The 27,879-nt window shown below is 37.9% G+C and overlaps 1 protein-coding gene across 1 annotated transcript in view; it reads right to left on the reverse strand.

The window, feature by feature from the left end:
* Nucleotides 1–27,879, reverse strand: part of ZFPM2 (zinc finger protein, FOG family member 2) — a 300,041-nt gene that overhangs the window by 130,460 nt on the left and 141,702 nt on the right. The window contains exon 4 of the mRNA XM_015856138.3: nucleotides 23,395–23,513. Coding sequence (XP_015711624.2) covers nucleotides 23,395–23,513 — 119 coding nt within the window. The remainder of the gene's footprint in view (nucleotides 1–23,394; nucleotides 23,514–27,879) is intronic.

Below are 27,879 nucleotides of genomic sequence, written 5' to 3' on the forward strand. Positions count from 1 at the left end.
TTTTGGTAACTCTTCATGCAAGAGGTGTTTGGTTTTTTAGATTGCCATTTACTGAGCAAATCTCCATCACCAATGACTGCGGAGGGGACAGGGTGGTTCAGGCAGTGTCAGCACTGTCTGAGCTGCAGCATCACAGCATTATTTTAAGGTCAACAATACGCTTGCAGTGACTTTACAGAGAAAGTGGGTCAATCAGGTAATTGCATAGCATACCCAAACAGGACAAGCTTTATCAGCAGAACTGCTGTTAAATAACAAGGGTAGGAATGCAAAAATACAGTGTGCTAGAAGAACTAATTTGAAAGATATAACTCGCACATTTCTGTCTGCAGACTGTATGATCTTCTTACTGAATTCTTTGTTAAAGAACAAAGTAATCAAATTTTAAAGTTTTTACTACAATAACCTTGGATCCCCTGGGGAATATTCAGTGAAATATGAGAGAGGTTTTAATACCTGGAAGCACAGCTGCATTATGGTAAGGTCAATTTAGGAGCACTATTGAGACTCTAGGCCATAATGACTCCATATGGAGCCGGATAGTAGCTAAGGTAATAAACTTTCACAGTGTGATTTCTTTGCTCAGTGCAGTACTAGCATAATTCGGCTGTTACTCATCTTTCATTCAATGGAGAAGGTTTTTTCCCCCTTTTAAGAGCTACCATGTGCTCATTCTTTCACAGAAGGTTTACAAATCCAAGGAAAACATTAACTGAATTCCAAATGAAAAACTGAATTTTATGAGTGTGTGAATGTTGCAGAAAAATTCCTCAGCTCTCAACCTCTGCTCAAAGATGTTTCCATTTGTCTTAAAAACTGGTGCTAAATAGATGTCAGCCTTAGCTTCCATGGTAATAAGAAGACACTAAATGCATTTAAGGACAGAGAAATAAGAAATTGGGGACAGCTGCGGACAGCAGATTTGGGACACTGGTATCATGTATGTAACAAATCTTTATTAATAAGTACATTAAATCCCATATTTTTCATTTATAACTGCTGCATAATTTCCTGTTAACACTTCATGTAAATTCCAGATAAGGTAATAATTTTTTTTCAGAATTCTATTTCTGTTTCATTATATGTTCTACACTCTGCCCCACAGGTCAGTCGCATGATTGAAGTTTTATGCCTCATTAAAATTCCCCTAGTTAAAACATGGAGACAGAATTTTGGTAATTCCTTTCTCCACAACTACAATTAAACATTCCACTGGATTCCTGTATTACTGCAATCCAAGTTTAAAAATTACTGTACGGTGAGATGGTCAAGGGGTCTAAATGTCCTAAACATAAGGCTCTTATCTTTCTTTGCTCCAATGGCTAAAAAACCCTGCACCACCACCTCCCAGTTCAGTATTTCTAGCTAGCAGCTGCTATCAGAAACCTAAATAACAAAAATATGCAAACTTGCACACTAATTCCCTTTGGAGATAGATCTTGGCTGCAGCCCTGTCATAAATCAGAGAATTTCGATATGAAATGAGGCAAGCAGCTCTAATCATTTCTGCATTTCAAATTGGATCACTGGCTCAATCACTGGGCTTTTTTAAACTGCTTGCCTAAGAGCAAATGTGAGGCGGGAGATAATTCTGAAGAAATCTCTTCTTTTGTGGCCGTAGAACTCTTTTAACTGTTTCAAGACTGAAGGCCACATTTCAGTGATAATAACATATATCTGCTGTGAGAGATATGGATCCTTAAAGACATCTTCCCTCTCTTTCAACTCATAGAATTCCATCAATATCTGCATATATTATATATATTAATATATGTGCATGTGCATATGGGTGTTTGTGTGCACAAAAAGAGAGGGAGAGAAAAGACGAGAGAAATATCTGACATGTAGCCTCAGCGTATTTCCTTTTCGAATTTTCTCATCTTCCTTGACTCGGTGTGGGTTTCAATTGCTGCCACTGCCATGTAGTTAACTTTCTACATATATAGCCAAGCTCTTTGGAAATATCTTTAAAGACGAAAACCAAACTGGAAAGGAAATAAGAGGGAAATTTAAGATACAGGGTCTCAATTTCAGGAGTGCAGTAACCCTCACCTACCCAGTGTCTGACTCAGAAAGAAAAGGCACACAAATAAAATGAAAGGAAACAAAAGTATTCCGTAATCCTATACAACATGCAAAGGCCTCCCTTTTATCCAACACAGTCTTGAAACTCTCTGTTACTATACCACTGATTTTCTCTTTTCATGATTCTTCTAACTCTGAAAACAATATATATCACAAAAAATTATCCTTAGAGTCAATTACTGAGTAAACAGCATCCTCTTGACTATTTCTGCTTTGAGTATCCCCTCTTTTTCACCCAGATGATACTGTAGGTTTGTTGCAAGTTTCAGTGTCTTCACTGCAGTACTCTGAAATTGAATTTAACTCTATTATCAGCAGGCTTTTGTAATCTCATATAAGCCTAATAGCGATCAGATGGAATTTTACAGCCAAGGTCCCTGAATTTTGAGGACTAATTTAAAATGTTTATCTTTTTTGTTTGTTTCAGACAGTTAAAAATATTCTCCACATCATTTTTTTTTTTTCTTCCTCCTATTTTCACTCTCTGACGCTTCTGGGATTTTCCCTTTGGATACATAATATTCTGCTCCCCCCCCCCCCATATATCCCTTTCATTTTATGAAATTTAGTGAACCACTTCACTCAGCACTGATGATTTTAGTATCACCATGCAATACTAGTGCAGCTGATATAAAGCAAGCAAGACAGTTTTGCATTTTCTCCATTAAGTTTGAAAAAATGCTGGTAGCTAAGAGGATCCCCAAACTCCGCGCTGTCTCCCACATAAAGTTCCCTCCAGGTCTGAATACACGTATGTGTATTTTTCTATTTATATGTGTCTGTGTTTATTTATGTATAAATATGTGTGTGCGCACACGAGTTTTCTTCAGGCACCTTGACAGCTGCATTGGCCTTACTGACAGAGTTCTATTTTGCCTCATACACATGAAAGGGAAATCCAAAAGACTCTAGTCAGGAGTGCCAGAGATCACACTGAGTAGCCCAGTTCACCAGTCAGCGTGTCCTTGTTTCTCATGGTACACAGGACTAAAGTTAGAGCTAGCAAATCCATGTTCAAATGATGCTACAGCGCACTTGCTTTTTTTCTTCTTTTCTCAGTAACTAATTTTATTTGAAAAAGACTCCTAATTCATTCCCCTGTGCCTGAATAAAGTTCAGTAGAAGAGTAAAGCCAAAGGTGATTCTGCCAACCTAAGCACCGGACTGATGGTCACAGGACAGTGCTGGGCCTCAGGGCCTGCAAACCACGCTGAAAGGCGGCACACCTAGCTCATAGCCCAGCCATGCTAGCACCAGATGTGATGCTTTTACTCTTCCATTCAAAACAATGTGTCCAATGTTAATACATCAAGTCTCATGGGGTCTTGCCCGCTAAGTTTGAGGATTTGAATCTCATGAATGCAGAATCTACATTGTTCTCAGCTGAGGTCACTTTGCTGTGCATGTAGGAACAAGTGGCCTGCTTCAGCAGCTTACAAGTGTAAAAGAATTGTCAAACTCATTTTGAGCTCACCTCTGTTTCCTCTGTGTCTCAGGGCATGCAATCAAAAATCCTCATGGTTCATCAGGGAATTGAAGCCACACACTGAAGCTATTTTAGGAACAGAGTGCTTGGTGTTACCTCTCTCACTCACCTAACCATCAAAGATAAACACTTCGCCAACCTCACATTATTCCACTAATCCCACCTGTACACTCAGAAAGGCCCCAAACTCCACACAGTAGCACATTATAAGACAGTAGTCCTATATCACATCTGAAATTATGCTCCCAAGTACAACATGCATCATGATTTAAGTGATAAAGTAGGTGCAGTAAAAGTTCAACTAAGCAACCATTACTCTTCCAATGTATGTTATCATGCTTTCCCCTCTATCCAATTTGGTTTAAAAAGTCCTGCTAATTAATGTAACATTTCACCCAAAAAAATATGCACAAACAGACGGTTCACTGTGGAGTTTTAATTTTAGATTAACTTTGAGTTATTAACTATCTCTTCTTTGTATGCATATAAAATCAGTGTCCACTAAAAATTTAAAATTCAGTATATCTCATGTTAAAATGCTTAAATGTGGCTTCAAGCCACCTGTACAGAACAGAAAATGAAGGCAAGTTGTAACAGTTTATGGAAAACATCTGTTTTAATTCAGATGTTTCTCATAAGCAGAGGACGCAGCATAGTTGTGGACAGGTGCACAAAGTTGCATAATGCCACCAAGTTACATGCTATTTTTTTTTATCCCTATGGATAAATAATATAAAATTACTGGTTACCATGCTGTTTTCCTTGTCAGCACAGCAGATTTAAATAGCTTTTCTGAGCTTGGGTGCACAGTGGCTTCTCAGTTATTAAAATTCAATGTGGTAGTACTAAAATTCTTATATTTATAATCTAATGAAGCATTTCAGGCTTCACAATCCTAAAAAAGTGTCAATCTGATGTCATAGTAATGGAGGAGTTCAGATAAAAAATCAAGTCTACAGAGGCTGCACAACTCCCTCTATGCAGTACTTGTAAGAGATTTTCATCCTTAGGACCCAAAGCCAGAGGAGCAGAATTTGTGGGTTCTCTGTCACAAGTTGCCTGTGCAAGCTATTAACTCCTGCTGAGTTTCCATGGTGTGACATCTTGAAAAGATTTTCCTTGAGAAATGTTTGTTGGGAGAAAGAAAAAGGGATACTCTAAGGTGTGAAATTCAGCCTTTTTATTAATTCCTTCTTTTCTCCTTCCTGAGTTCACCTTTTAACTGGGAGATTCAGAGTAAAGAAGCAGGTCATGAAAAAACAAGGACCAGAAATGAACTGTCCCAGTTGTCATGTTGGGACACTGCTACATTGAGAAAAGACTCACATTTTATTTTACCTTTGGATTTAAATCTCCACTTCTATTATAGCAACATTTAAAACCTCAGATATAATTGCCACATTCTGAGTCTTTAGATAACACAAGTCATGAGTGTTTTAAAGTTAAATTATATTCAATTAATATTGAATAAAGTTTAATTATTTTTTGTAGTTTTCAGAAAAACACAAAAGCACTCATTTCTCTACACTCTACCTTTCAAGACTGTGTCTCCTTTCTACCCTGTCACACTCACCATATGAAAGGCACAATTACACAGATCAGAATATCCCTACAGATCACTTGATCACTGACAAGCTAGCCATGATCTCATTTCAGACTTTGAAGAACTTGTCAAGCAATTGTTCTTACATGATCTACATCTTCTCACCTGATTTTATTTTATTTTTTCTTTAATCTGGAGAGATGCAAAAATGCTTTATAACTCATGAGGAAATTGGCCTCAAATTCAAAAACCTCACAAATTTCAAACACTTTGCAAATTCATTTTGAAAGCAGAGTATACAGTGAAGGTGAAAATGATGGTTCATGCTCTCAGTCTCCAGGGAATCAAGATATGAGCACTGCCTACAAATTCCTAGATGGCCACCAAGGAGGAAGTGACTGTATCTACCCCGAGGGGTTTCCTCAAAAACAACCTTGAGCAACATCCTGTTCTCCAACACAAAGTTGGGTTTAGATGCGACAAGAGGGCATAGACTTGTCATAAACACAAAAACACCTAATGAATAATCCAGCTACAACAGAAAATTAATCATTCTAGTCAAAGTAAATTCACTATATATATATATATATATATATAAAGAAAGTATGATTCCACCATCTCCTTTTCCATTTAGACTGAACAATAACCTTACATTTTCTTCAGTCTCATTGACTCAGCCAAAAATATAGTTAACAGCACTCGTAGTAAGGAGATTCATTTAAAACAAGCACAGTTCAGATCAGAGGTAACACATTTCTTTTAATATGCTCTTTTGAATATTGAGAAAGAGAAGACTACCACATGATAAAAACAGATTTTTTTTCTCATTCTGCTTTCCATCTCTGCTTCATTTTACACAAGAATCTTTTCTCTTTACAATTCAGTGCAATTTAAGTATGCTTGTGTAAACATGGATTATACCACATCAGAAACCAAGTTAGCTATCTCAAGAGAATTTGTATCTCTGCTGTGTGTAAGTAAGCAGATTAATTCCGAGATCAGGCATTACCTAATGCATTTTCAATTCAATTTCTTCTTTTCTTTCTGCACACAAGATCAGGGAAGTGGGATTATTTTATTAATTTAACTAATATTTTGCATGTCTTCCCTGTTATCTTTCTTTCCTCCAAAAATTTTCTTAGCGCCTAGTGTGATAGACTTAGTATGAGCAAGGATGTATAAAGCCAAGAGACCTAAGCCCTCAACACTATACTGAGAAACAAATGACATAGGGAATGACAAAGTTTTCCTCCCACTGCACTACCAGGAATAAGGAATCCTCACGTATTTCAAACACCGATCTACAGTGGCACATCCTGCCTGGGGTACGCGCAGTTATTGTATGAAATTTAGGAGATTATTTATTCATTAACATTTATGACGCTTTTATGGAAAATCTCAGAAGCAGTGCAGGAGCCAGTTTGTTTTTATTACAGCAGTGCCTCCTAGCACTGTTTAAGGTAAGGGTCTGACAACATATCACAAAAGCATACGATTTACTACGTAAGATCAGTCCACTCACCCATCAAGCCTGCTAGCTTGCCTCTAGCAATACCCCTACCTGATGCTTAAGGAGATAGAAAATTAAGCCCACAATACACTTGACTTGCTGTGTAACATTAAACTCAGGTGGGGCAGAGTCAAGAGATTCCTTCTTGGTGTCTTTAGTGGGCACCTGCCATCAAAAGACAAGACTTGATTACATCTATGTAGCTAGAAAAGTAACATCAAGCAATAGAAGTGTATAATTTTATTGATCAGCCCTGTGATGAGACTCAGCAATGCCTGTGCTACATTGAGCAGAGAAACTAATCACAAATACATGTTCCACACAACTACTGTTCTCTGTGTTGGTTTCATTTTGCTCAAAATCAGCACCAAACTTTAACTCTAGCCAATGCAAACTAAATAACCTGAATAGATGGAGTTGGACAGTAAGGAAGGGCAAGTCCTTCAGCACAGTTGAAGGAGTCTTGAAGGTCAGTAAGAAAAAGGATACAGAAATTAGAGAATGGAGAAAGAAATGTGGCTGTTAAGAATATGATAAGAACAAAACAAAGATATTGGGGAAGTAGAATAAAGAAAAAATTTAGTAACAGGAAGAATAGTCAAGGACAGACTGAAAAGTTGAGGAGAAAGATGAGGGTGAGAGTGCTAGAAATGGAAACAAGGGATAACCATCAGGGAATGGGCAGAGGGAAAGTGAGGTGTTAAGGGAATCTACCCAGATGGAAGTGAAATTGCATGAAGACAGAGCAGTTGTGGTGTGGATAGAGTTGTAAAATATAAGCATCAAAATCCCTGACAGAACTCAGCATTCCCACAGCATTATGGACTATTTTCTTTTTAGGACCCTACAGTCCCACATTATCAGGTACTCTGACAGAAATTTTCAGAAAGTGAATAAGATGTTAAACGTTAAGTGTCTACAGGACGATGAGGAACAGTAGAAACTGTTAAATACACTTACTAAATTATCAGCCAAATATGCCAATAAAGAAATATATATATTTGGAGTAGGGGGGTGAATGCTGAAGTTGATGCAGATCTAAGGCCATCTGAAGAATGCTTTTCCCCCAAGTTAAGGGTAGGAAGGACATTTCTATCCCTTAAACTACACACTATAGTTGATAATTCTCTCACACATTAGTTTCCTTTCATCCAAGCCATGTCATTCTTACCAGGATCTGCACAAATGAAGCTATAATCTACACTGCATGCCATGACATGTAAGCTGAATGCTGTGTACAGCCCCAAACTCACCCTGACACAAAAAGAGGGAATTTTTTTCTAAAAATACATGACTTTTTTTTTCCTAGACATTTGTGAAATTAGTTATTTTAGATGTCAACCATTCCAGAGAATGATGTTCATATCTAAAGTTAAAATTAATACAAATGACTGAAGAGGCACGGCCTCATTACAAAGGATTTATACACAAACCCTCTTATCAATACCAACCTCCTAGTTCTTAGACTCCTAAAGACAGAAATATGGAGCTACAAATAACATTCATTTCCCAATTACTATGCCAACCAGCTCTTTTTATTATAGGCTGTATTTGCATTTGACTGACTGGCTTATTGGAAGCACAGCACTGCTAGACCATCATCAAACATTTTCTCTTTTTCAAAGACATAATCCAGACTATGTGCACCAGTGCAATATCAATGGGTTTGATCATTACTTTACATGATAAGGGACACCACTCTTTGCAAATCTGGATTTTTAAAAATAACTTCATGTTCTGATTTTAACCCATCTCATATGAAATGATAAGAAATTTGTGCAGTGTAGTTGTTTGATAAACTACTTATTTCTCCTGTTTTCTTTAGAGGTACATTTGGGAATGCATTTTCTTTCTAGTTACTGTCTGCATGGGACATTCATAAAAAGTTTAGTCTTTTCTATCATGAACCTTTTCTGAAGAGATAGATTCCTACAATAATAAGTTTTATTTGCAATTTTTATGTGATAAAAAACTTAGTTCAATTGATAGGCTGGTAACATACGACTCTTTGGGTGTCTGCTAATCATTTGGGGGATAATCTTGTAATTCAGGCATTCATTTAACCTGTAGGAAACCTGAAACCTCCAGAGTGCTGTCAAGCAGGTCCATTAAACTCTTTGTACCTTGATCTCCTATTTTAAAAATGGTGATCAAATTGTGCATTTCTCCTGCTCTTTGTCTGTGTTCTCTCTGGCCTCTACATCCTTTCAGGAAGAGATTTCTTTTTTATCACAGACTAGATTCAGACATAATAATGCCAACATAACAATTAACTGTTTAATAGACTAGTGTTGATACCAAAAAACTTGGCACAGAGAGTAGAAATCAAATAGATATATAAACTAAGTTAAATAAAATTCTATAGTAAAAATAAATACTTATATTATTTATATAGGTATAATTGCTTGTAATCTCCTCCTGTTTCACCTCATTTTAACTGCTTCAGATTCAGGCTTGAAATGAAGCTCTGATTTCATGCACATACAAGTTTAACAGAAGGTTTTCACACGCTGTATGTAGGCAATGTGAGATACTAATAGAAGGGAACATTTTGTTATCATAAAGGCAGAATTATGGCTCTTCATTTTGTATTTAGTGAGAAAGAAGGAATATCCATGGAAAATAAACACAAAAAAACAAAGTACACACCTTGCTTCTTCAGATATATTCAATTGTCTTAGTGACGGTTCTTGTTTTATGTATATCTGGGAGTAAGGCAGAAAACTGCATTTAAAAATAGCCACATTGTGTCTCAAATTAACCTACTTTCTCACCCCACTTACGTATCTGGAAATCTATATCTAGCAAATTTTGGCTTTTGAAATAAAGGACAATTGAAAACTGACAGTATTCCATGAATTTTAAACTATACAGTATTTCAGAATTACGACTGCAAGGAAAGAAATAATTAGAAAAATTGTTCAAAAAGTCTAAGTTTTAAAGAAAACAGACTGCTTTAAGAATCTGCCTTGTCGCTAATTTTGTGAAGAACATATTGTGGAAGTGTGCATGTGGGAAAACACCTATTTTTTCCATGCAAATACTATAGTATAGTATCAGAACAATTCCTTCAGGATGCCCCAAGATTATCATACTTCTACATAAGCTGGGGAAATAAAGAGAAATATAGCTTGAAAAAGAATCTGTCCTGCACTGTGATACAGATATCTAAAATCCTGATAATCCTGATGAATATCACAGACTTCAAAAATAAATTATTCCCAGTTTTTCTGGGATAATTCAAAAAACATCTCTGCTCCTCCTCCTATTTGTTAAAGTAAAAAGAAAAGTAAAATAAAATCTGTATCTTCATTATTCGGATTGAATCCAAAATTGTGCCTTTTTCAATGGAAATATAGAAATGCTTCACTTTTAAATGGCAAAATAGTACTCAAATATCCTTATACACATTACAGGTGAAAAATTTCACCTATTTAAATCTACTTTGATGGTATTTATTATTTTTTCAATTCAGAGTTTTCACCTATGGTTACATTGAAAGAGTAAGCAAAAGCATTAATTTGATTTGAAAGACAGTATGGTGATAGCGAATTCAGTCATGCTTTTACTGTTAACATTGATGCAACGATTTATTCAATTATTTTTGTGCTTGAAGACACATAAATTATACTTACACCTCTTTATAACTACCAGTTGGCACATATGTGATACTGGTACTGACATACCATACATAATTAGAGGGGCATGTGTCATTAAACTTACTTATTTTGTTTCAAATCAGAAACTGACTTTGTCTAATGAAAACTACCACTCCTGTCTGTAATATGTTCATCTCTTAGAGAACAGCGTTATAAATTTAGATTGGTGAGTCAAATGTGAAGAATTGTAATCGAGCTGTTAACAGTGAAGGAAATCAAAGTCAAGCTGCAAGTTAGAGTTTAAGATTAGAAACACTCAGTAATGAGAGACATTACTGAAACTGAAAAGATTGGTAAACCCAGCTTAGGTCTCAGAACATTGCTTGGCAGAATACTAGAAGTTCATCTAAATACAGATTTAGGCATCCGAACAAGAAGCTAATTTCATGCTAAAACATGGAAATCTCCAAACTTGTTTTTATTATGCACTGGAATGATTTAAGAGATCTATTAAAATATTGCTTGTAGTCATTCTTTCTGGAGCAGTCCAGTCCAGTCCTGCTAGTTCCCTAGCTCAGTAAGCTACACATAAAGCTCTTCAATTCCAGCTTGAGCCACAGAACTAGTGGCACTCCTATTTTGCAGTAACATGACAAAAACAGTTGCTAGCATGGCTATTAACTTTAGTTTATGCTGTCTGAATTTTTCATTTATGACAGAGGAAATATTCATGTTCTTGAGGAGAAACAGAAAGTGTCACTCAAACAATCTATACAAATATCCATGGGCATTTGGTCTCCTCAACCCAAGCCCGAAAGATCCTACGGAAACAGTAACCATATTGTTCTGCAAACAGCATTTATGGCACTCTTTGTTTTCTTACTGTTCACCTCCACCAGTAACCATACACTGCTGGCACTGGTAAGGAGTTTATCACTGAAAGATTTCTGTTGGCAGCACACGAACTTCTGAGCTTTTCAAAATAAACTTGGCACTGGGCACTGAAAAGGTTCACCATCACTGATCTAGATTATATCTTTTTTTATCAGCCAGTGAGTTTAAGAATTCCCATCTAAATCAATGCTTCCAGTTTTTGATATTTTCTATTATATTATATAATATAATATTATATTAATGGATCGGAACAGTTCCCTGAAATCATCTGCAAACTTGCTGCCTTTTTCATTCACCATGTCTATAAAGCTCACATCTGCTGCTTTACTGTGATGCAATTGCTGTTTATTAAACTAATCTTCATAATCTCTACTTTAACTTATGTCTCCCTTACTTGCTTGTTGCCATTGTATTCAGGGCTGGTGTAAGCCCAAGACATAAGCTAGCAGAGATCAGCAGCTGTCTTCTTTGTATCAGGTTCAGACAGAGTCTAGCTCTAAGGAGCACCAGTTCCTAACTAGAACTTCAACATGCCGCAGCACTACAGATGTTAAATATCATAACAATGATTGTATCTTCCTCACACAGTGATTAGTAGTGAAGCTGTACAGTTTTTAAGGAGCCCTTGCTTCACTTTTCACCAGCAGCTGAAGCAAAGAACACATTTCCGTTACAAGATGAAGCTGTACAATCTCATCCAACAAATGATCTCACTCTGACCCTCACACTAACTTTGCTATTAAGCAAAAACAGGCACATTTTCAAATATTGATTCCAACTAATGTCTGATCCTAACAGGCATGATCTTATCTAGGCCCTACTATAATAGAAGGAGTGTCAGAGTTAAACAGAATAGGTTTAGATAAGATCACAATCTTCCTCACCATGATGTGATGCTATCACTGAGCAAGTATTGTATTTGAAGTAATTATCATTAATAGATATTGGCAACAGGAAGAGTGGCCACTGCTAAGATCTAAATAAATTTGTGCATGATAAAATAAAACAAGTTTTATCTCAGTAGTGGATAGCAATATATTATGTGCCCTAAAAGATTTCACTGCCTTTATTATATTTTATTTTTGAAATGATAGATATTCAAATAAGAAGGAAATACTGAGTAGCAATGTTGCTACTTTCATTTGTTCTCTACCTTCATTTTGTGGCAAACTGCCACTTCAGCCTTCCTGCTGCTATTCTAACATCTTATCTTGGCCAGACGTTCTGCACAGTGCTATGTGGGCCGATCCTGCTCTCTGGCTTTCACTGAAGAGCCATAGCCACAGCTGATTTCATGGTGCTCTTCATGTGTCTGGGGAGTGGGCTGCAAGGGGTGTCTTACAAGAGGTGTAGGCAGCAAATTCTGATCCTTCTACACTTTGGACTGCGTAGTTGTTCACTTAGTTGAATTCTTCATTGCAGAAATAAGGGTAGCCTCACAGCTGACTGTCTGGAGGTCAGCACAGGCTGGCGCAAACACTGTAAGAGAGGTACAAGGCTGACAGACATCATGCTTAGCTTGGTTGTTGCCTCCCTGTTCGCTCTGATCTCAGCAGCCTTTCTGCATTTTCAGAAAGAAGGTGCTGTAAAGGGAAAACCTTCTATATTGTGGCAGATTCCCTTTGAAACTCTTAAGTCTTCCTCCCCTGAAGCTGATAGCATGTAAGGCCAAAACAGCATAAAATGAAAATAGTAATTGATAGCCCTGGAAAAAATGTTATCAACCTAGGAAAACTGAAAACACTGGTATAAGAAAGAGAAAAAAAGACGGTTGATAGTTATGTGTGTGATTTTAGTAATGAAATAGCACAAGCATAGCTAAACTTTCATATAGAAAAGCTATGCAAAAATGACACATGGGAAAAGGATGCAGACCTAAAACTCCTTTATTCATCCTTAGTAGAAATAAATGCATCACATTTAGAAATAAAAGAGCACAATCAGTTTCTCTGTGTCTGTTGTGATAACAATATCAAGCTCCAATATGCTGTTTTTCATCCTCACAGTACTCACAAATATTAACTAATTAGATCAATTTTTGAAATATTTCTTTTCTAAATTAATTGAGCACTTGACAAGATTACCCAAATCTTGGTCTTCTGCACAGAAACCCACACATTGCTTTTCCACTTGTCTTCATGTATTTGTCTTCTGAAATGTGTGATTAACTCCAGAGCACTGAAATCTTTTTGATAATCACTGAAGATGAATGTATCAGGACAATCAGCAGCATATGGAACACAGAATGCTGCCAGATGTTAACACACTAAAATAAAGCAGAACCATCCATGTACTCTGTATCTGGTCTAAAAATAATATACTCATTGACCTTAACCCTATCAAACCAGTTCCATCTCCAAGGTCAAACTAAATAAGAAATATTTATCTTCCACAGAGAGGCTCACAGACTATTCTGGTGGTGTTCAGTGTCATGAAATGCGCGGCATCCCTTAGCCCCACTGCTCAGAATGAAAGACTGGGGTTACTCAGCACCTCCTCCTGCACCTCAGAACTACACAAGCTCAAGTCCTAACATACTAACTGGCCCTTAACATTTCTGGTTGCTTTGCATTCCCTTTATGTTTTTCCAGTGAACATAAACAACCAGTAAGAAACAACGTGCAGGCCTATAAACTGTGATCTCTAACACCTTGGCAGATTTGCATAGTTCACATGTTATCTGTGAAAAATAAATTCAAGAATCGTTGTTAACCCAATAATTTTGATGCAATACCATCAGTGCTTCTTGCTGCTGCAGTTCTTATGAGCCTGAACACTATGAGGCCATGGGGATGCTGCGAGGCCATGGGGATGGCACTGGATGTCAGAGCCGAACCTCTTTGCTTCCCCACGCCTCACAGCTCTCCCGGAGCATTCTGCAAGTCCCACAGAGCAGCCAGAGACACGTGGAGAACTCTGACAATACCACACATGTACTTCTGAAGAGTTCAGGAGACTTCAAAATTACAGGAGTTACAGTGAATAAAGAATAAGACTCCAGCTGAGTCCCCTTGGGATAAATGACAGGGAAATGCTTACTGAAATTCAGAGAAGCTGTTTAGCCCCATGGGTGCATGCCACAGACAGAGCAAGTGGCGCAGGTGTGACTACAAAGCCACTCCAGCACTGCGCCAAGTGTGAGCAACTGGCTTGGAGGAGAGCATGCGAGGAATGTTAAGGAGGAACAGCCACTCTGAGTGGTCTCACATTTGCGAGAGGTCAAGATCTCAAAACACGGATATCCTTTTCATTTTCCGTTCTGCAATGAAATGTTAACCGTGGTGGGGAGAGGGGAGAGCTTTAAAATCAGTGCACAAAGGTACCAGTTGTTACTAAGCATTAAGGGCATTTACTGCTCCAGAAACTGCACCAGAGAACAAGTGCTGATGACGCTGCTGATGGCAATAGCCTTCTCATAAAGACTTCCACATCCAGCCCACGGTATGTTCTCTGTTTTTCTGCCTTCCTAATCGGGGCCCTGGTACCTGATTGCAGGTGGCTGACTAGAGAAATCAAGATGCAGCTTACTCCCTGAGGCATGCTGAGCACCAGATCAAAGTGCACACGTTTGGCATCCTGAGAATGCGATGCCACTGCTCTCTCTTCTCACATCTCTGACACAGAAACCTGAGACACTGATCCTCAGAAAACAGACAGTATTTCTTAAGAAAATAGTACCGAACACTTAAAAGCAAAGTCCAAAATCAAGCTGAAAAAATGCACTGAAAAAGCAACATTCATTTAAAATTGGGTCGTTTGCCACATGTTAATCCTAACTTTTATTAGTAAGAAACTGGAGCAGGAAGAAGAAATATTCGTAAGAAAAAAAACCTGCAGGAAATTAATAAGGGACGTGCCAAAGAAACACAGAGGCTCACTTTCTTATCTCCCAGCAAGCCCTTGTTATATTTCAATTACATTTTGAAAAGGGTATCCTCCACTGTGTGACCAACTGTCTCATTTGCCATAATGTCCCATCTGCCATTTTCTGCAAAAGTGGGTCTAATTTAGGCCTTTTGAAGCCAAGTTTGAGAGATGTCAGCAGTGTCTCTGGACAGCCGCACAGACAGGTTGGCTGCAGCTACCTCCCAGCATTGTGATGCCAGAAGCTGTGGGTCAGCAGCTTTGTCCCTACTGCACCTACACTTCTCCCATTGCTGGTCCATCCCAAGCTTAAGCAAACACATCAGAGACCAAGATATTTTGTTCCTACTATTGTTTGCTGCTTCACTGCTTTCTTCCCTTTATGCTAATCTGTCCCAGTTTTCTTCCCAAAGTGAGGACAACAGCTTGCAAGAGGGAGAGAGAGGGAAGAACCCTTCGTCACCTCCCCGCACCAAACATACCTCCCTCAGCTCCCCCGGCTTGTCTCTGTCCTCACACATGGCACGAGTGCCAGATTCATCTTTTAGAAAGTGTGGTCACTCCTCCTCCAGTTTGGAGAGCTCCACGTGCAACCACAAAGCTCAAAGCAAAAAAAAAATTATGGCAGAATGTGTTAACTGAAAAGGTGCTTCTAAATAAAAAAAACGTAGATGAATCTTTTATTAAAAAAAAATATTTTCCGCTGTTTTCAGGCATACATTAAAATAAAATGTCAAAAAAGATGGGAAATATCTGCAACAGAAATGTTTTAAATTATGTCATTTTCTCAGAGAAAATAATATGCAAAAACAATGATGATATCCCAAATGCTAAGTAGCGTATTCTAAATGCATCAGTAGCACTCTGCTGTCCTTCCCCTAGAGCACACAGAGAAAAGGCATTATTTTCTCTATTTAAAACACAATTATTCCCTAAGGAGCTCAAATTAAAAGAAAGGAAAGTAAATGACTGTAACTATATTTGAGGCTTTTAAATTTGCAAAACATTTTTTTTGCTATGTTGAAATATTTTCCCCTTTTTCTCTAGTCCCTGAAATAACATAAATTAAATTAGTTAAAAAAAATATTGGGCAAAAGTTTGAAATGCTTGAACGTTTAAGACATGACATGAACGTGAAACAATTCATAACTCCCACTGCTGCAGGTGGCTGGGACTGCCCAGGAGTACAGGGATGGATACCGTGCATTGGTGCCTCATGCACACGTCCCAGCAGAGCCGTAAGAGCTGCAGTCCAGTGTCTCTGCAGTGCTTTATAGTTATCCTTTACCTTAGTGGCCAAGTTCAGCTCTAGCTGGGCTTTGGCTTTTCTAGTTTTCTCCCTTCACAGCCTCACTACATACCTGTAATCCTCATAAGTAGCCTGCCCACTATTCCAGAGACCATAAACTTTCCTTTGGCCCTTGAGTTCTACCCAAAGGTCTCTGTCCAGCCAGTCTGACCTCCCTGCCCTCTGGCTTTTCTTCCATGACTTGGGGATGGTCAGCTCCTGCACCTTTAAAATTACTTCCTTAAAGTATTCCAGTTTTCCTGGGCTCCCACACTGTGAAAAACTACCACCCAAGGGACCTTCTCATAACAGTCTTTCTTTCATATGCTTGCAAACACCAGCATATGAATGTATAAATGTATAAATTTATATTTTCCTGCACTTATATTTATAAATGTGCATGTATGTATATAGAGAGAATACACATACTGTGCTAACTGTACTTGCTGGATATTTTTTTCTATTCAAAAATTCAAATAAATACTTTCACAAAATGCAGTTAATTTGGCTGGCAATGAAATAACTACTTTTTTTTTTTTTTTTTTCAATATCAATCTTGGAAATGTACAGGCTATTCCTCTGAAGACTATTCAGAGAGAAAGGAAACCAACTGGAAAACTGGAATTTTGATCTTTCCATAATGCTGTGCTGAAGTGAGCAGCAAGTGGACACTGTCATTGAAACCATAGATCTACTCATTTACTCAAAGTCTCGAATAAGGACAGACAACAATTTCAAATTTTGTTATTGCTTCTGTGATAACGTATGTGAGAGTGGTATCGTGGTCTGCACTTTCATTAGCACAATTCTGAAACCTATAAATGGTGAATTTTCTTTTTGTGCTAGAATTTCAACTACAGCACGCTCAATTCCAACCAACTGCTTGCTTTGCTTCCACAGGTCTCATAGAATGCACTCCTCAGTGTTCTCCCAAGTGCCACCACAGTTCCATACACAAGGGCATCACATTGCTCTCCTCTACTAGCAACATATGCTAACTATGTGGGCTTCATTTAGTTTCCCCAGAAGAACCCAGGAATATCCAGGATATTTTATCCGTATAACAGTTATTGAGAGAACATAAGCCTGCAAGTCTTTCAGCTCAGAGCCCCTCATAAGCAAAGAATTCTTGGCTTAACAACACATATATCTTCGTAGACACAGGCACCTTCATGGCTTTACATTCCACTAGAGTGATGCAGCTAGATTTTCCTGCACTTGATCTATGTTTGTGAAACTACTAATAAAATGTATCATTGTTATAGAAACTGAACCTTGTTTCTGAGTGGGGAAAAAAAAAAAAAAAAAAAAAAAGGATGTTTAACATTTAGTGAGAGCAAAGTTTTTTCAAAAACTGGCAAATATTTAAATCTGACATTTTATATCTGTTTATTTTATACTGATACACGTTCCATAAATAAGAAGAAATATCTTTACAAAAAGTATGAATTAAAAAAAAAAATTCCTCCGAGGACAATAGCGGCGTTAAACTCCTCATCACAAACATGAATGCTGAACTGTGTCCATTAGATGTTTAGTGTACTGAGCTGTGTGAGCCACTTTCAAAGGAGTTAGTTAAATCAATTTCTCCTCTCATCCAAACTTCCTTAAATAGGACTACACTCCCATTCAAAAAGTTGTGTTACAAATTCTGCAAAATCATCAATAGCAAAATAAATGTTTGAGTTCTAGAGCCTGTGGTACAGGGAGGATCAGACTGGATGTCCGTAGTCCAGCAGCACAAGAACACCTTCTTATGCACAGGTTGTTGCAGTGGCACTCTCTACATTCAACATGTAAGTCAATGGAACAGTGACGTATGTGCTGCAATATGTCTTATCTTCTCTCTGCTTTTCTCCACATTCCAAAGCAGAACATCCTGGCATCCACAGCTGGTGCTTCTCTCTGTTTCTGCTGAACTGAATTTTCTTCTCCCTTTTCTGACCTGGACTCCTATCTATCCCCCATCATTTCCCCACTCAGCACTCAGAAGCCACTGAGCAAGCCTCCCTGGGATGCATCCCACTTTGAGAAGCACCTCCCTACTGAAATAAGCTCACTGAAATGGGACAGCAAGCTTATTGAGTTTTCTCTCAGTTTAATGAGAATAATTGGTAGTATCTACTACTTAATTAGGAGAGTATTAGGATAATGTCTGCTTAATGAACATGCTTATAGCAAGTACCAGGTAACTGAACTGTTTTTTAAAACCTTCCTAAATGACCAGTCATAGTTTTCAAAATATGTAAAGTTCTGTTGTTTTGATAAAAAAGGTGCCAAAATGAACCATGGGCATGTGTAGTTCTAAATAGGGAACTAAATAAGACATGGGAAATAAGTTTAAAAAAAATGCTTTTATGAGCGAATCCCCTACATAATACTTCATTTCTGAAATAATTGATTCAGCAATAAAGAAACAAAAAGGAACAATGGATTTCAATCCTGTCTCCTTGTTTTGCTTAAAGCAAACAAACAAACAAAAAACCACCAAGAAAAACAGGAAATAAACATATTTGCATGCCTCTCAAACATGTAGTATCTTAAAATTAAGGCCATGTTAACAACAGTATTAATACCAGAATGATGACAGAACTTAGAACAGAATTGTGTGTGTGATCAGTATGTACACTTCTATTTGCAGGGAATGTGGTTTTCATCATTCCTCAACACTCTGGAAACCACTTTCTCAAGCTTAAGTAAACCTCTTTTGATTTTTCAAGAACAGTGTTTATTCAGATCATTACCATATCTTGCTATCGTATTAGCAACATGTTTTAAATTAACTCTGTTGTGTAAATGTCAACAAAGGAGCAGAAACAACTGCTGTTTTGTTTGATTATTTGTTTGTTTAGAAAAAATGGTAAAAATGCCTATGGACAAAAATTTAAAAGAAACTCTTCTGTCATTACCTTCCCCCTCAAATACATGGCTTTCTAAAAGGGGAGGGTATCTTAAAAATAGTGTGGAAATGTGGGGGAATGTTCTCAAAGGTCACTGAGTATGGCCATATGGGCTTCCACATCACATCAACATATCTCAGCTTTTTAAAATGTTCACATTGTGTGAAGTGGCTGGCAGTGCTGCTCGCATAGCACAAATGTACATCACAGTAAGCGTAATGCGATTTGCTGTCCAGAAATACTGTTACATTAAAGTCTCCCAGTATCTGAGAAAGAAGCAAGTGCTTCCAAAACACAGTTTTAATGTATAACCTGTCAGTAATAACAGTGAAAAACTGAAAGAAATGCTTTTGTAGACACTTGATGTCACAGGTACGAAACAAGGATAGTAAAGATTAGAATCACAACTTGTGACGCAATATACTATCTTTGGTAATGAAACATAGAAATCACTGTGCTAATAAGAGCCAACATCCCCATTTGTCTTTGACTAAAGACAAAGCCTACCTTATATGTTTCTATGTTTAAACAACAAAATCAGAGGCAGCCTAGCGCAGGCTGCCACTCTCCGTGGCCACACAGAACCTCAACCAAGTGCCCAGCAAACTCTCATACTGCAACTCTGGAGATTAAAAGTTGCTGGCTACTACAGATATGAGGTTTTTGACCTGCAGTGACCAGCTGCAGATTAGCGAATGAATAACTTAACTGCATTTTGAACCTTGGCTCCTCAGCCCCTCACAGCACTACCCAATAAACTGTTTTGTGAGGCTATCTTCCAGGAAAAGTGTAGCTTTGGCACTGAACCTCCCAGATCCCATTAAAGGGTCTCTGCTGTATCCCATTGCTCGCCTGGTCCAACCCTGCACACTTTCTTCCCATGGATTCCCGTCACAGCCATGTTGAATCCTCTTTTCCTTATCAGAATGATACAGGCCTGCACCACACGCTCCTCCTTGTGACAAGACCACAAGAATAGGGGGCAGGATCCAGCCGCTCATTGTTTCATTTCATAAAATCCTGCCATGGGCACAGATTAACACCAAAAACTAGATGGCTGCTGCCAAAGGAAATCACATCTCAAAATGCCTCCATTCACTACCGGAGCCACAGCATCATCCACAGCTTGACCTTCATCACAGGCCATGTGGTCCTGTGCTGCTTCTTGAGAAACACTGAATGCAGTCATGATATTTGAGATTTTCTTTTATTTCAGGGAGACAAGGAAAATATTTACAGCTGGGAAAAGCAAGTAAACTGCTGCTTCTTAAATAAGATGCTAGCAACTTCAGATTAGATCTGCTTATATACAGCAGGTATGATTTCAGTAGTTTGTATGATCTTTCTTGAACTGTTTTCCATTCTTCTCAACGGCCTGCTCACATTACAGTTGGCATGTGTGCAAACTCACTTTCCTTTTGAAGACTAGAGTCACAAGCTATCAGTTGCTGCCTTAGAAATACATTCCCGACTGCTTTTTGGTACCCAGGAACTATTGAACTTTGAGGGATGCAGCAAGGCGCAAAGTTGGAGCCTCCCTGCTAAAGGTACTGATTTAATTGTGTTGTCTTTCTTTAGAGCTCATCAACTGTAAATTAAAAAAGTCTTGAACAAAATTTACTTATGTGTCTGTTTGTCAAAACATTGAATTGAATTGAACCAGAAGCTCTGATTCCTAAATTACAGGAACAGGTCATTAAAATTATCAAAATAGGAGATTTATCACTAAATGTAAGTACTCAAGTAGATGACTGTAAGTGTTTAGATAATGATATAAGGAGTTCTTAAATTCATATTGAAATGGGGACTAAGTGCCTAGAAAATTTCTAATACTGTATTTTCACTCTTTGTTCTTAAAAAGCAACACTAATAAGATCTCTGATGTCCATGTACAGATTTTTTTCAGCAGTAGTAATGCAATGGGGCAAGTTATGGCATAATGAGTGTTAAATGCTTCAAAATTCATGATTGTTGGCTGACTCTTAGATGACAAAAATTAAGAACATGATTAGTCATTGAGCTCTCAAGTCTACCACTAGAGTTGAAATACTCTGAAGTCATGACAAGGGACCATGCTCCATCGCATCTCCTGACAGTGCTGTGTCACTGCTGATTTAGTCAACAGCTGCTATTCCTGTTGCAAGTTTGAACAGCACTTAAATCGTTTTTGTTCAAGGTACCCAACCTTCTCCTACTCTGAGATGTATATTGTTAATATACTTCAAGACAGAAACTTGAAAGATCTAAAAAGTATTTGACATCTGGCACAGTGACTCAATTAATTACCATGCTGAATTAATTAACTTGCTCTGTCTCCTGAGCCAACAGCAATGAGTCTTTGTTCAGCACCATAGCAATGACTGAAATATGAAGCACTTTTACCTGATATTATAAGTAATGACTGCATAAAGTTCTGGGTGAAAGGACAGCAAGTAAGCAGTAACTTACTGCTTAGTGAATCCTAAGGCAAGTGAATCCTGTGAGGCTAAGTGTCATATATTGCTAACCCTAAAAATCAGTGAAGTCAGGTAAAATACCTACTAGTAACCACCAACATCTTTTATAAGAAGGAATCCAGCTGCAAGAATTGTGATACTTACCTGAGTTTCACTAATTTTTTCATTCCTTTTCTCTCTACACTAAAAATGCTCATTAAAGCTTTTTTCCAAAGATGTTTTGATGTCTATAACAGTGCAATGTTTGAAGATCACATTAAGAAATGAACTAAACCTGACATCAGCAGCTGATGTGAAAGTTTGATTGAATTCTAGAAACGTAAGGCTTTACCCAAATGAGCTTTCCAAAACAGATACAAATAACTTAAGCAAACAAACACAAAGTCCCCTTGTGAACAACAGAGAGCATGTATGGCAATGAGGAAAGTAATCAAATGTGCAAAGCAAACAGAAATATCATAAATAAACTAGAATCATTTCAAGGGAAAAAAAAAAAAAAATGCTAGAGGAAAAATGTAGAAGCTGGCACTGTGTTGCTTATACAGTAAATTAAGGATCTACCAAAGGATTTACATTTCTTTACGTGGCATTTGAAACTAACAAATGTAGGACTGCAGAAAACACCTGATACTTGGGAAAAAGAAATATTACTTAGAAACAGAGAATAATTCAGGTCAGAAGGCACCTCCTGTCAAACTTCTGCTCAAAGCACAGCAAACTTCAAAGTTAGGTTCAACTTTGAAGATTACTCAAGACCACATCCAGTTCAGTTTTGACCGTCTCAAAGAATGAGGGTCAAAACAATATTGCTAAGGACTACATTTCTGTTTACAGGTACTTTTTCGGATTACAAAATGCATTTATGAACAGAACAGAAATAAAATCTAACATGTAAGCAAAAATTAGACTTTCTAAATTGACAAGAAGCAAGGGACAATCTTCCCAACTCAGTGAAGACAGAAGTCCTTCTGAACATTTTCATCCCACATCTCTCTGAATTAGGTTGAGAATGTCATTCCATCTCATGATAACCACCAAAAGTCCATTCTTGTCACTATGGTTTTATAGAAAACCAAAATGTTTTAGTAATTGTTTCTGTTACAGAAAAAGTCCAGATTTCAAAGTAATAGCAGACCCTAACGTATGCCTGTAGATCTGTGGGAGAAGAAAGCTCCTGCAGGAAGGATTGCAGTTGTTCCATCCCTGATTCAGAATTATTACTCATATTACTTACAAGTAATATGACCCACATATTTTCTGCATCAAAATAATAATTAAAAAGTCCAATTAAAGTATATAGTACAAGGCAAATGTCTTTCCATATCTTCCAAAAAAACTATAGGCCAATGAGACATTTTGCTACATTCAACAATCTTATTATAGAGTCAGACTTAATAAATTTCAGCTTTAACCAATGTAGCTATTTATCTTCTATGCCACCCAATAATATAAATTAAATACTGAACAACTGATGCTATGAAAAACTTTAAATGATACTAAAAATCAGACGCTGCTGCCGAAAGGGAGTAGCATGGTTCAGAAAACATGGAAGTAACACTTCCTTTCTTCCTGTAAAATAGCAAGATTACTATTATTAACCTGTGTTACAAAGATCTTTATGTGGACAGCTGCCATAGGCACACTAATTTGAAGTGATCCTAATAGCACTGCCCGTGAGAGCTAACAAGGCCTGTTTTCCAAATACTCCAGCTGCATAATGACTCAGGCTGTCCCCAACAGAAGCAAGGTGCCTGAGAGCACCTACATACCAAGGTGTTGTTGTTGAGATCCATCTTCCCTGTGAAGGGCCCCCACGTTGTCCCCACTGGGAGCTGCTGCCGGCTGTGGACCTTGCGTTCGCCATCCTTCTGGACCACCTCCAGTTCCCCTGCAAATAAAGAGCATAAGCAGGGTTTAGAGGGTTCACTCCTACCCTGACAGCAGACACCTCCATGTTTGTTGTGAATGCTTGGCATTCAGAGGATCCCTGGAATGAGAATTAATTGCACTTGTCTGCAAAAACAACCAATCTGGTCATCCTGCAGAAGAAAAACAAACCTCTTTCTTTACAATTTATTCAGAGGTGATCTAGAAGGTTACATTATTTTTTTTTTTCTACCTTTTCACAGGAAGAATGGTATAAAGCCACTTTTAGTCAGAAAAGTGGATTCAAGGAAGTTCTTAAAAAATGCTTAGGAGGGGGAAGACGATAGCTGAGAGTGCAATAGCCCCTGGTACATGAGCCTCCGTGATCCATTTCACTGTCAGAAGAGCACATTCTGAGACATTTGGCTCCCAAATACTTTTTAAACACATTTTGCAGTGAGAAAACCCAGAGCAACTCCACTGATTTTGAAGACACTGCTGAAAATATTTCCTAGAATTAATTACAGAGATTTTTAATGGAGCAATGTACATGAAGCACCCTTTCAGAATAAGGCCCAAAATAATTTAACTTGCTAGATTAAGACTTAAACAGAATGTGAAAAAGCAATGGAGGGGTAAAGAATGATTTCTGTTTTATTAGTATGTACTAATTCTTCCTTTTTCATATGGATATTTCATTTTTCAAAGTACAGACAAAAATTAACACCCTAAAGTGTTACTGCAGTTCACTTTGACTTCTCTGGTTTTGTTAATTTCATTACAGGATTTAAAAAAAAGGACTCTGGACAACTCTTCTTTGCAAAGGAATTTCCTCAATAAGTCTGTTTTCCTTTGAACAAATACTGCAGTTAGAAGTGCAAGAGCAGCTACATTCACATGCAAAATTACACAATTTCCAGTGTTCTTCTCTAAAACAATAAATTCTCTTTTCCAACTTCAAGAGGGATAAGACTTAGCAGTGGGGATGGATTTAGTTCTTTCCTCGTCGATCATTTCCCATTTGTTCAAGTTGTTACTCAGGTTTGCCCTTCCTGCAGGTGGGCACAAAGGCTGAAAATTGGCTGCATCCCCTGTATGTGAAGAACTCCCCCCAGCTCGCTGCAGCCTTGCTTCTGCAATCTGCTGAATCCCAAATCCCTCCCCTTCCTCCCCCTAAGCAGCAGCAATGCCTGCTGTTTGCAGCAGCACATACCTTCACAACAACTCTCCCCCTAATCAGGGCCATGCTTTTGCACAAACAGTAGGGAAGTCCAACTATGCAAGAAGTAAAACTCATCCCAGATTTAGAACTGGCAATTGCTGAGAAATTAACCTTGTGTTTGAGGAAGTGAGTAACTCCTCCTGGCTTGCCGGCAGTCTCCACAGACTTCCCCCAGTGAGCCATTCCTGTGAATGCCTGCATTTGTGCCTCATCCAGGCTGCAAAAGTTCTCTTGAGTTAATCTCGACCATTTTTCCAGAGACTTGATTCCTGCTTCCATTTCCAAGCACAAAAATCTAAATTCCACCTCTGAGTGTTGCAGATTACAAAACTACTCTATGTAAAACTGTGCATGGGGTCCTCCTTGCAAACTGGAACAAATCTGGGAAATAGAGCTGTACCAGTTTACAAAAGCTTGCATGTATGTGGGTGAGCTATCATCATGACAGGACTCTGACAGCTTAAATGGCAGTATGTAAGCGGCAAAGCTTATTATGGATACATTATATGTAATTTACATATGTGATATATATGCATTCAAACAGAAATACACATACACATGCGCTTTTTTTTTCCCTCTCGCAGGTACACGGTCACAAATCATTTGAACCTCAAAATACCTCTTTATATGTTAATTATGGAAGACAGGATTCTTTCTGGTACTGCAAGGCAAATTGATCACTTACACATACTGCAGCATTTTCTTTCTACACAGAGATGAAAACTATAGCATTTACTTGCTTTTACACCCTAAAAAACAGCCACGTCTATGGACATGTCACATTTAACTGATACCGGAGGAATCATGAGAATCTTTGAAAACCCTTTTAAAAAATAATTCAGCCTCCCTTTCTGCCACTGACATTTTTCATCTGAAAAGGGTTCAGACACAGTCAAACAGTGACTTCTTATCTGTACCTGTGGATTTACAAGCAGGCCTGTCTTTTAATGGATTAAGAACGACAAACTTGGGGCAGATCATCCGGTGATATCCAAAAACCTACCTAAGTTTTAAGGTACACATCATTACACTTTATTTTTTAAATAAGATTAATAACATGAATCTTATATCTGATAAGTATTTCAGGTTTGAGGCAGACATAAAAAATGAGCTGCTATTTTCCAAAAGCGTATTTTTTATTTTTTTTTTCATCCCTTTGAGAGTTGAGTAAGTTAATATAAATTCTTTCTCTTTTGTTACAGTCCCATGTTGTAGTTTGGGCAATACTTTCCAGGATGTATTTATGCACTGGATGCACTGCAGGTGGGATGACAACATGCACAGCTGTACTGGAGTTGTATTTCCCTTCCACCAAGACTACCATAACTGAGAGCATCAGTTTGCAAACAGAATTACAAATCATGTTGTTTCATAACCTTCTTTTTTTACTTTGATCATATTTTTCTAAATAAGATACATTTCTCTATGGTCACCATTAACAGCATCCATTTTTAATTTGATGGATGTACATACATGTTAGGAGTTGCAAAAAATAACCTGCTGAAGTGTTCTGGCAAATACATGTGTTTTGGTTACACTCATGCAAGGTATAGCACATTACAATTTGATCCTTAGCAATATAATTGTCACCAAAAATTATTGGTCAAGAAAACCTAATGCCAGGGGAGGGTAATTTAAAAAATAATCCAGCAAAGTAAAGTCTACAAGCAACTGCTAAGATTATTTCTTTCCTACCAGACCTATCTTCATCCCTTTTGTAGAATCACAGCATATGCTCCTTTGTCTGCACCAAGTAGTGGAAGGCCAGGGGCTGGAACAGGGGTTTGTAAAAGAAAGATTGCAAATGTCACTATTAAAAATCCTCTGATCAGTACCCCCTGAGAACTGAGCAAAGAGTCTGAAACTTTCCTGCGTTCATTTACAACCTTTTGTTCTTCTGAAATTTCGTGTCTGTTAAATTATATCAAAACAGATTACATCAGGAAGAGTGGCTGAGCTTTCTTTGCCATACTAGCACTGGCAGCTAGAGGAGCAAAGCCTCAGCCAGCACTGACTCTTTACAGGTGAAGTAGTATTTTCTTCTTTTATTATTAATTTGGGGGATTTGTTTGTTTCTTTCCCCAGCTTCTACTTCAGGAACACACTTATTTCCAGCTTGCTGAGTAAGTTTATACAAAATATCTGAGACACATAGTATGGGCTAATCAATTTTGGTAAAAGATAATGCTGTTAGTGCTGAGGGCTGTTTCTCTTATCTTGTTGATGTAGCATACTTTTAAAGTCTGTGATTACTCAAAGACTTATGATAGCTGCACTGTAAAAGAAGCCCCAAGTCATGACTCACTAGTAGAGCTACAAAACATCCCATGGCTTTTAAGATATTAGGCCACCTTGGTGGACACAAAACCGGAATGAAATGACTCAATTTAGGACTCTTTCCTGACATTAACACATTGTCTTACGGATGACACAAAGGGCTTGCATAAAACAAAAGGTGGAAGGTTAGTTTAACTTTTCCTTCTTGCAAAGCAAAATCAGAATCATTTTTAAAATTCACGTATAGCATAGATGAATCTGGCAACAGCTTTTGGCCCTTAGGAGGCTTTGACCACAGTTTAAATACCAGAAGGACTCAACTGTACATAGGATTTCTGGACATAAGAGCTCTGGCTTTCATCCGCCTGCCCAAACTTTGGAACAAGAAACAGGAGTCTGTACCTGAAGGTGAGTAAAGAGCTGAGTTTTAGGATAGAAAAAGGACATTACTTCTTTCAGAAATAATTTTAACCAGACTTAGAAATGTTTAACATTTCTAAGCATGTCACTGATATCTTTGGCTGTAGTAGGGCTTTTCGTGTTGTTCTATTTGTTTTTAGCAGGAATAGCTCTCTAAGTGGTGTCACCCTAAAAAGGATGAGCAAGCTCTTTCTCTGCTACAATTAGGGACTGGTTACTTGACACACACTAGCAAACGGCTCCTTCTTTGCATACTTCTATGCACAGCCACCTGGCTTCGTTAATGAATATTTTTGCACAACAAAGAAATAGTGTGTGTCGTATTTTCAAACAAGGACTGCTCTGAAGTCATGGCTAACGAGTGAAAAACACTCTCACAAGTTTTTAAACGCTGCCCAGCCCAGATCTGAAGATCTGCCAGCACTGCTGCGTGCACAGAACAAATTTGTAATTAACACTGGAACCAGTT

This window comes from Coturnix japonica, chromosome 2 (genome assembly GCF_054131305.1).
Source record: "Coturnix japonica strain WE chromosome 2, WE-NBRP24, whole genome shotgun sequence".
Taxonomy (NCBI): domain Eukaryota; kingdom Metazoa; phylum Chordata; class Aves; order Galliformes; family Phasianidae; genus Coturnix; species Coturnix japonica.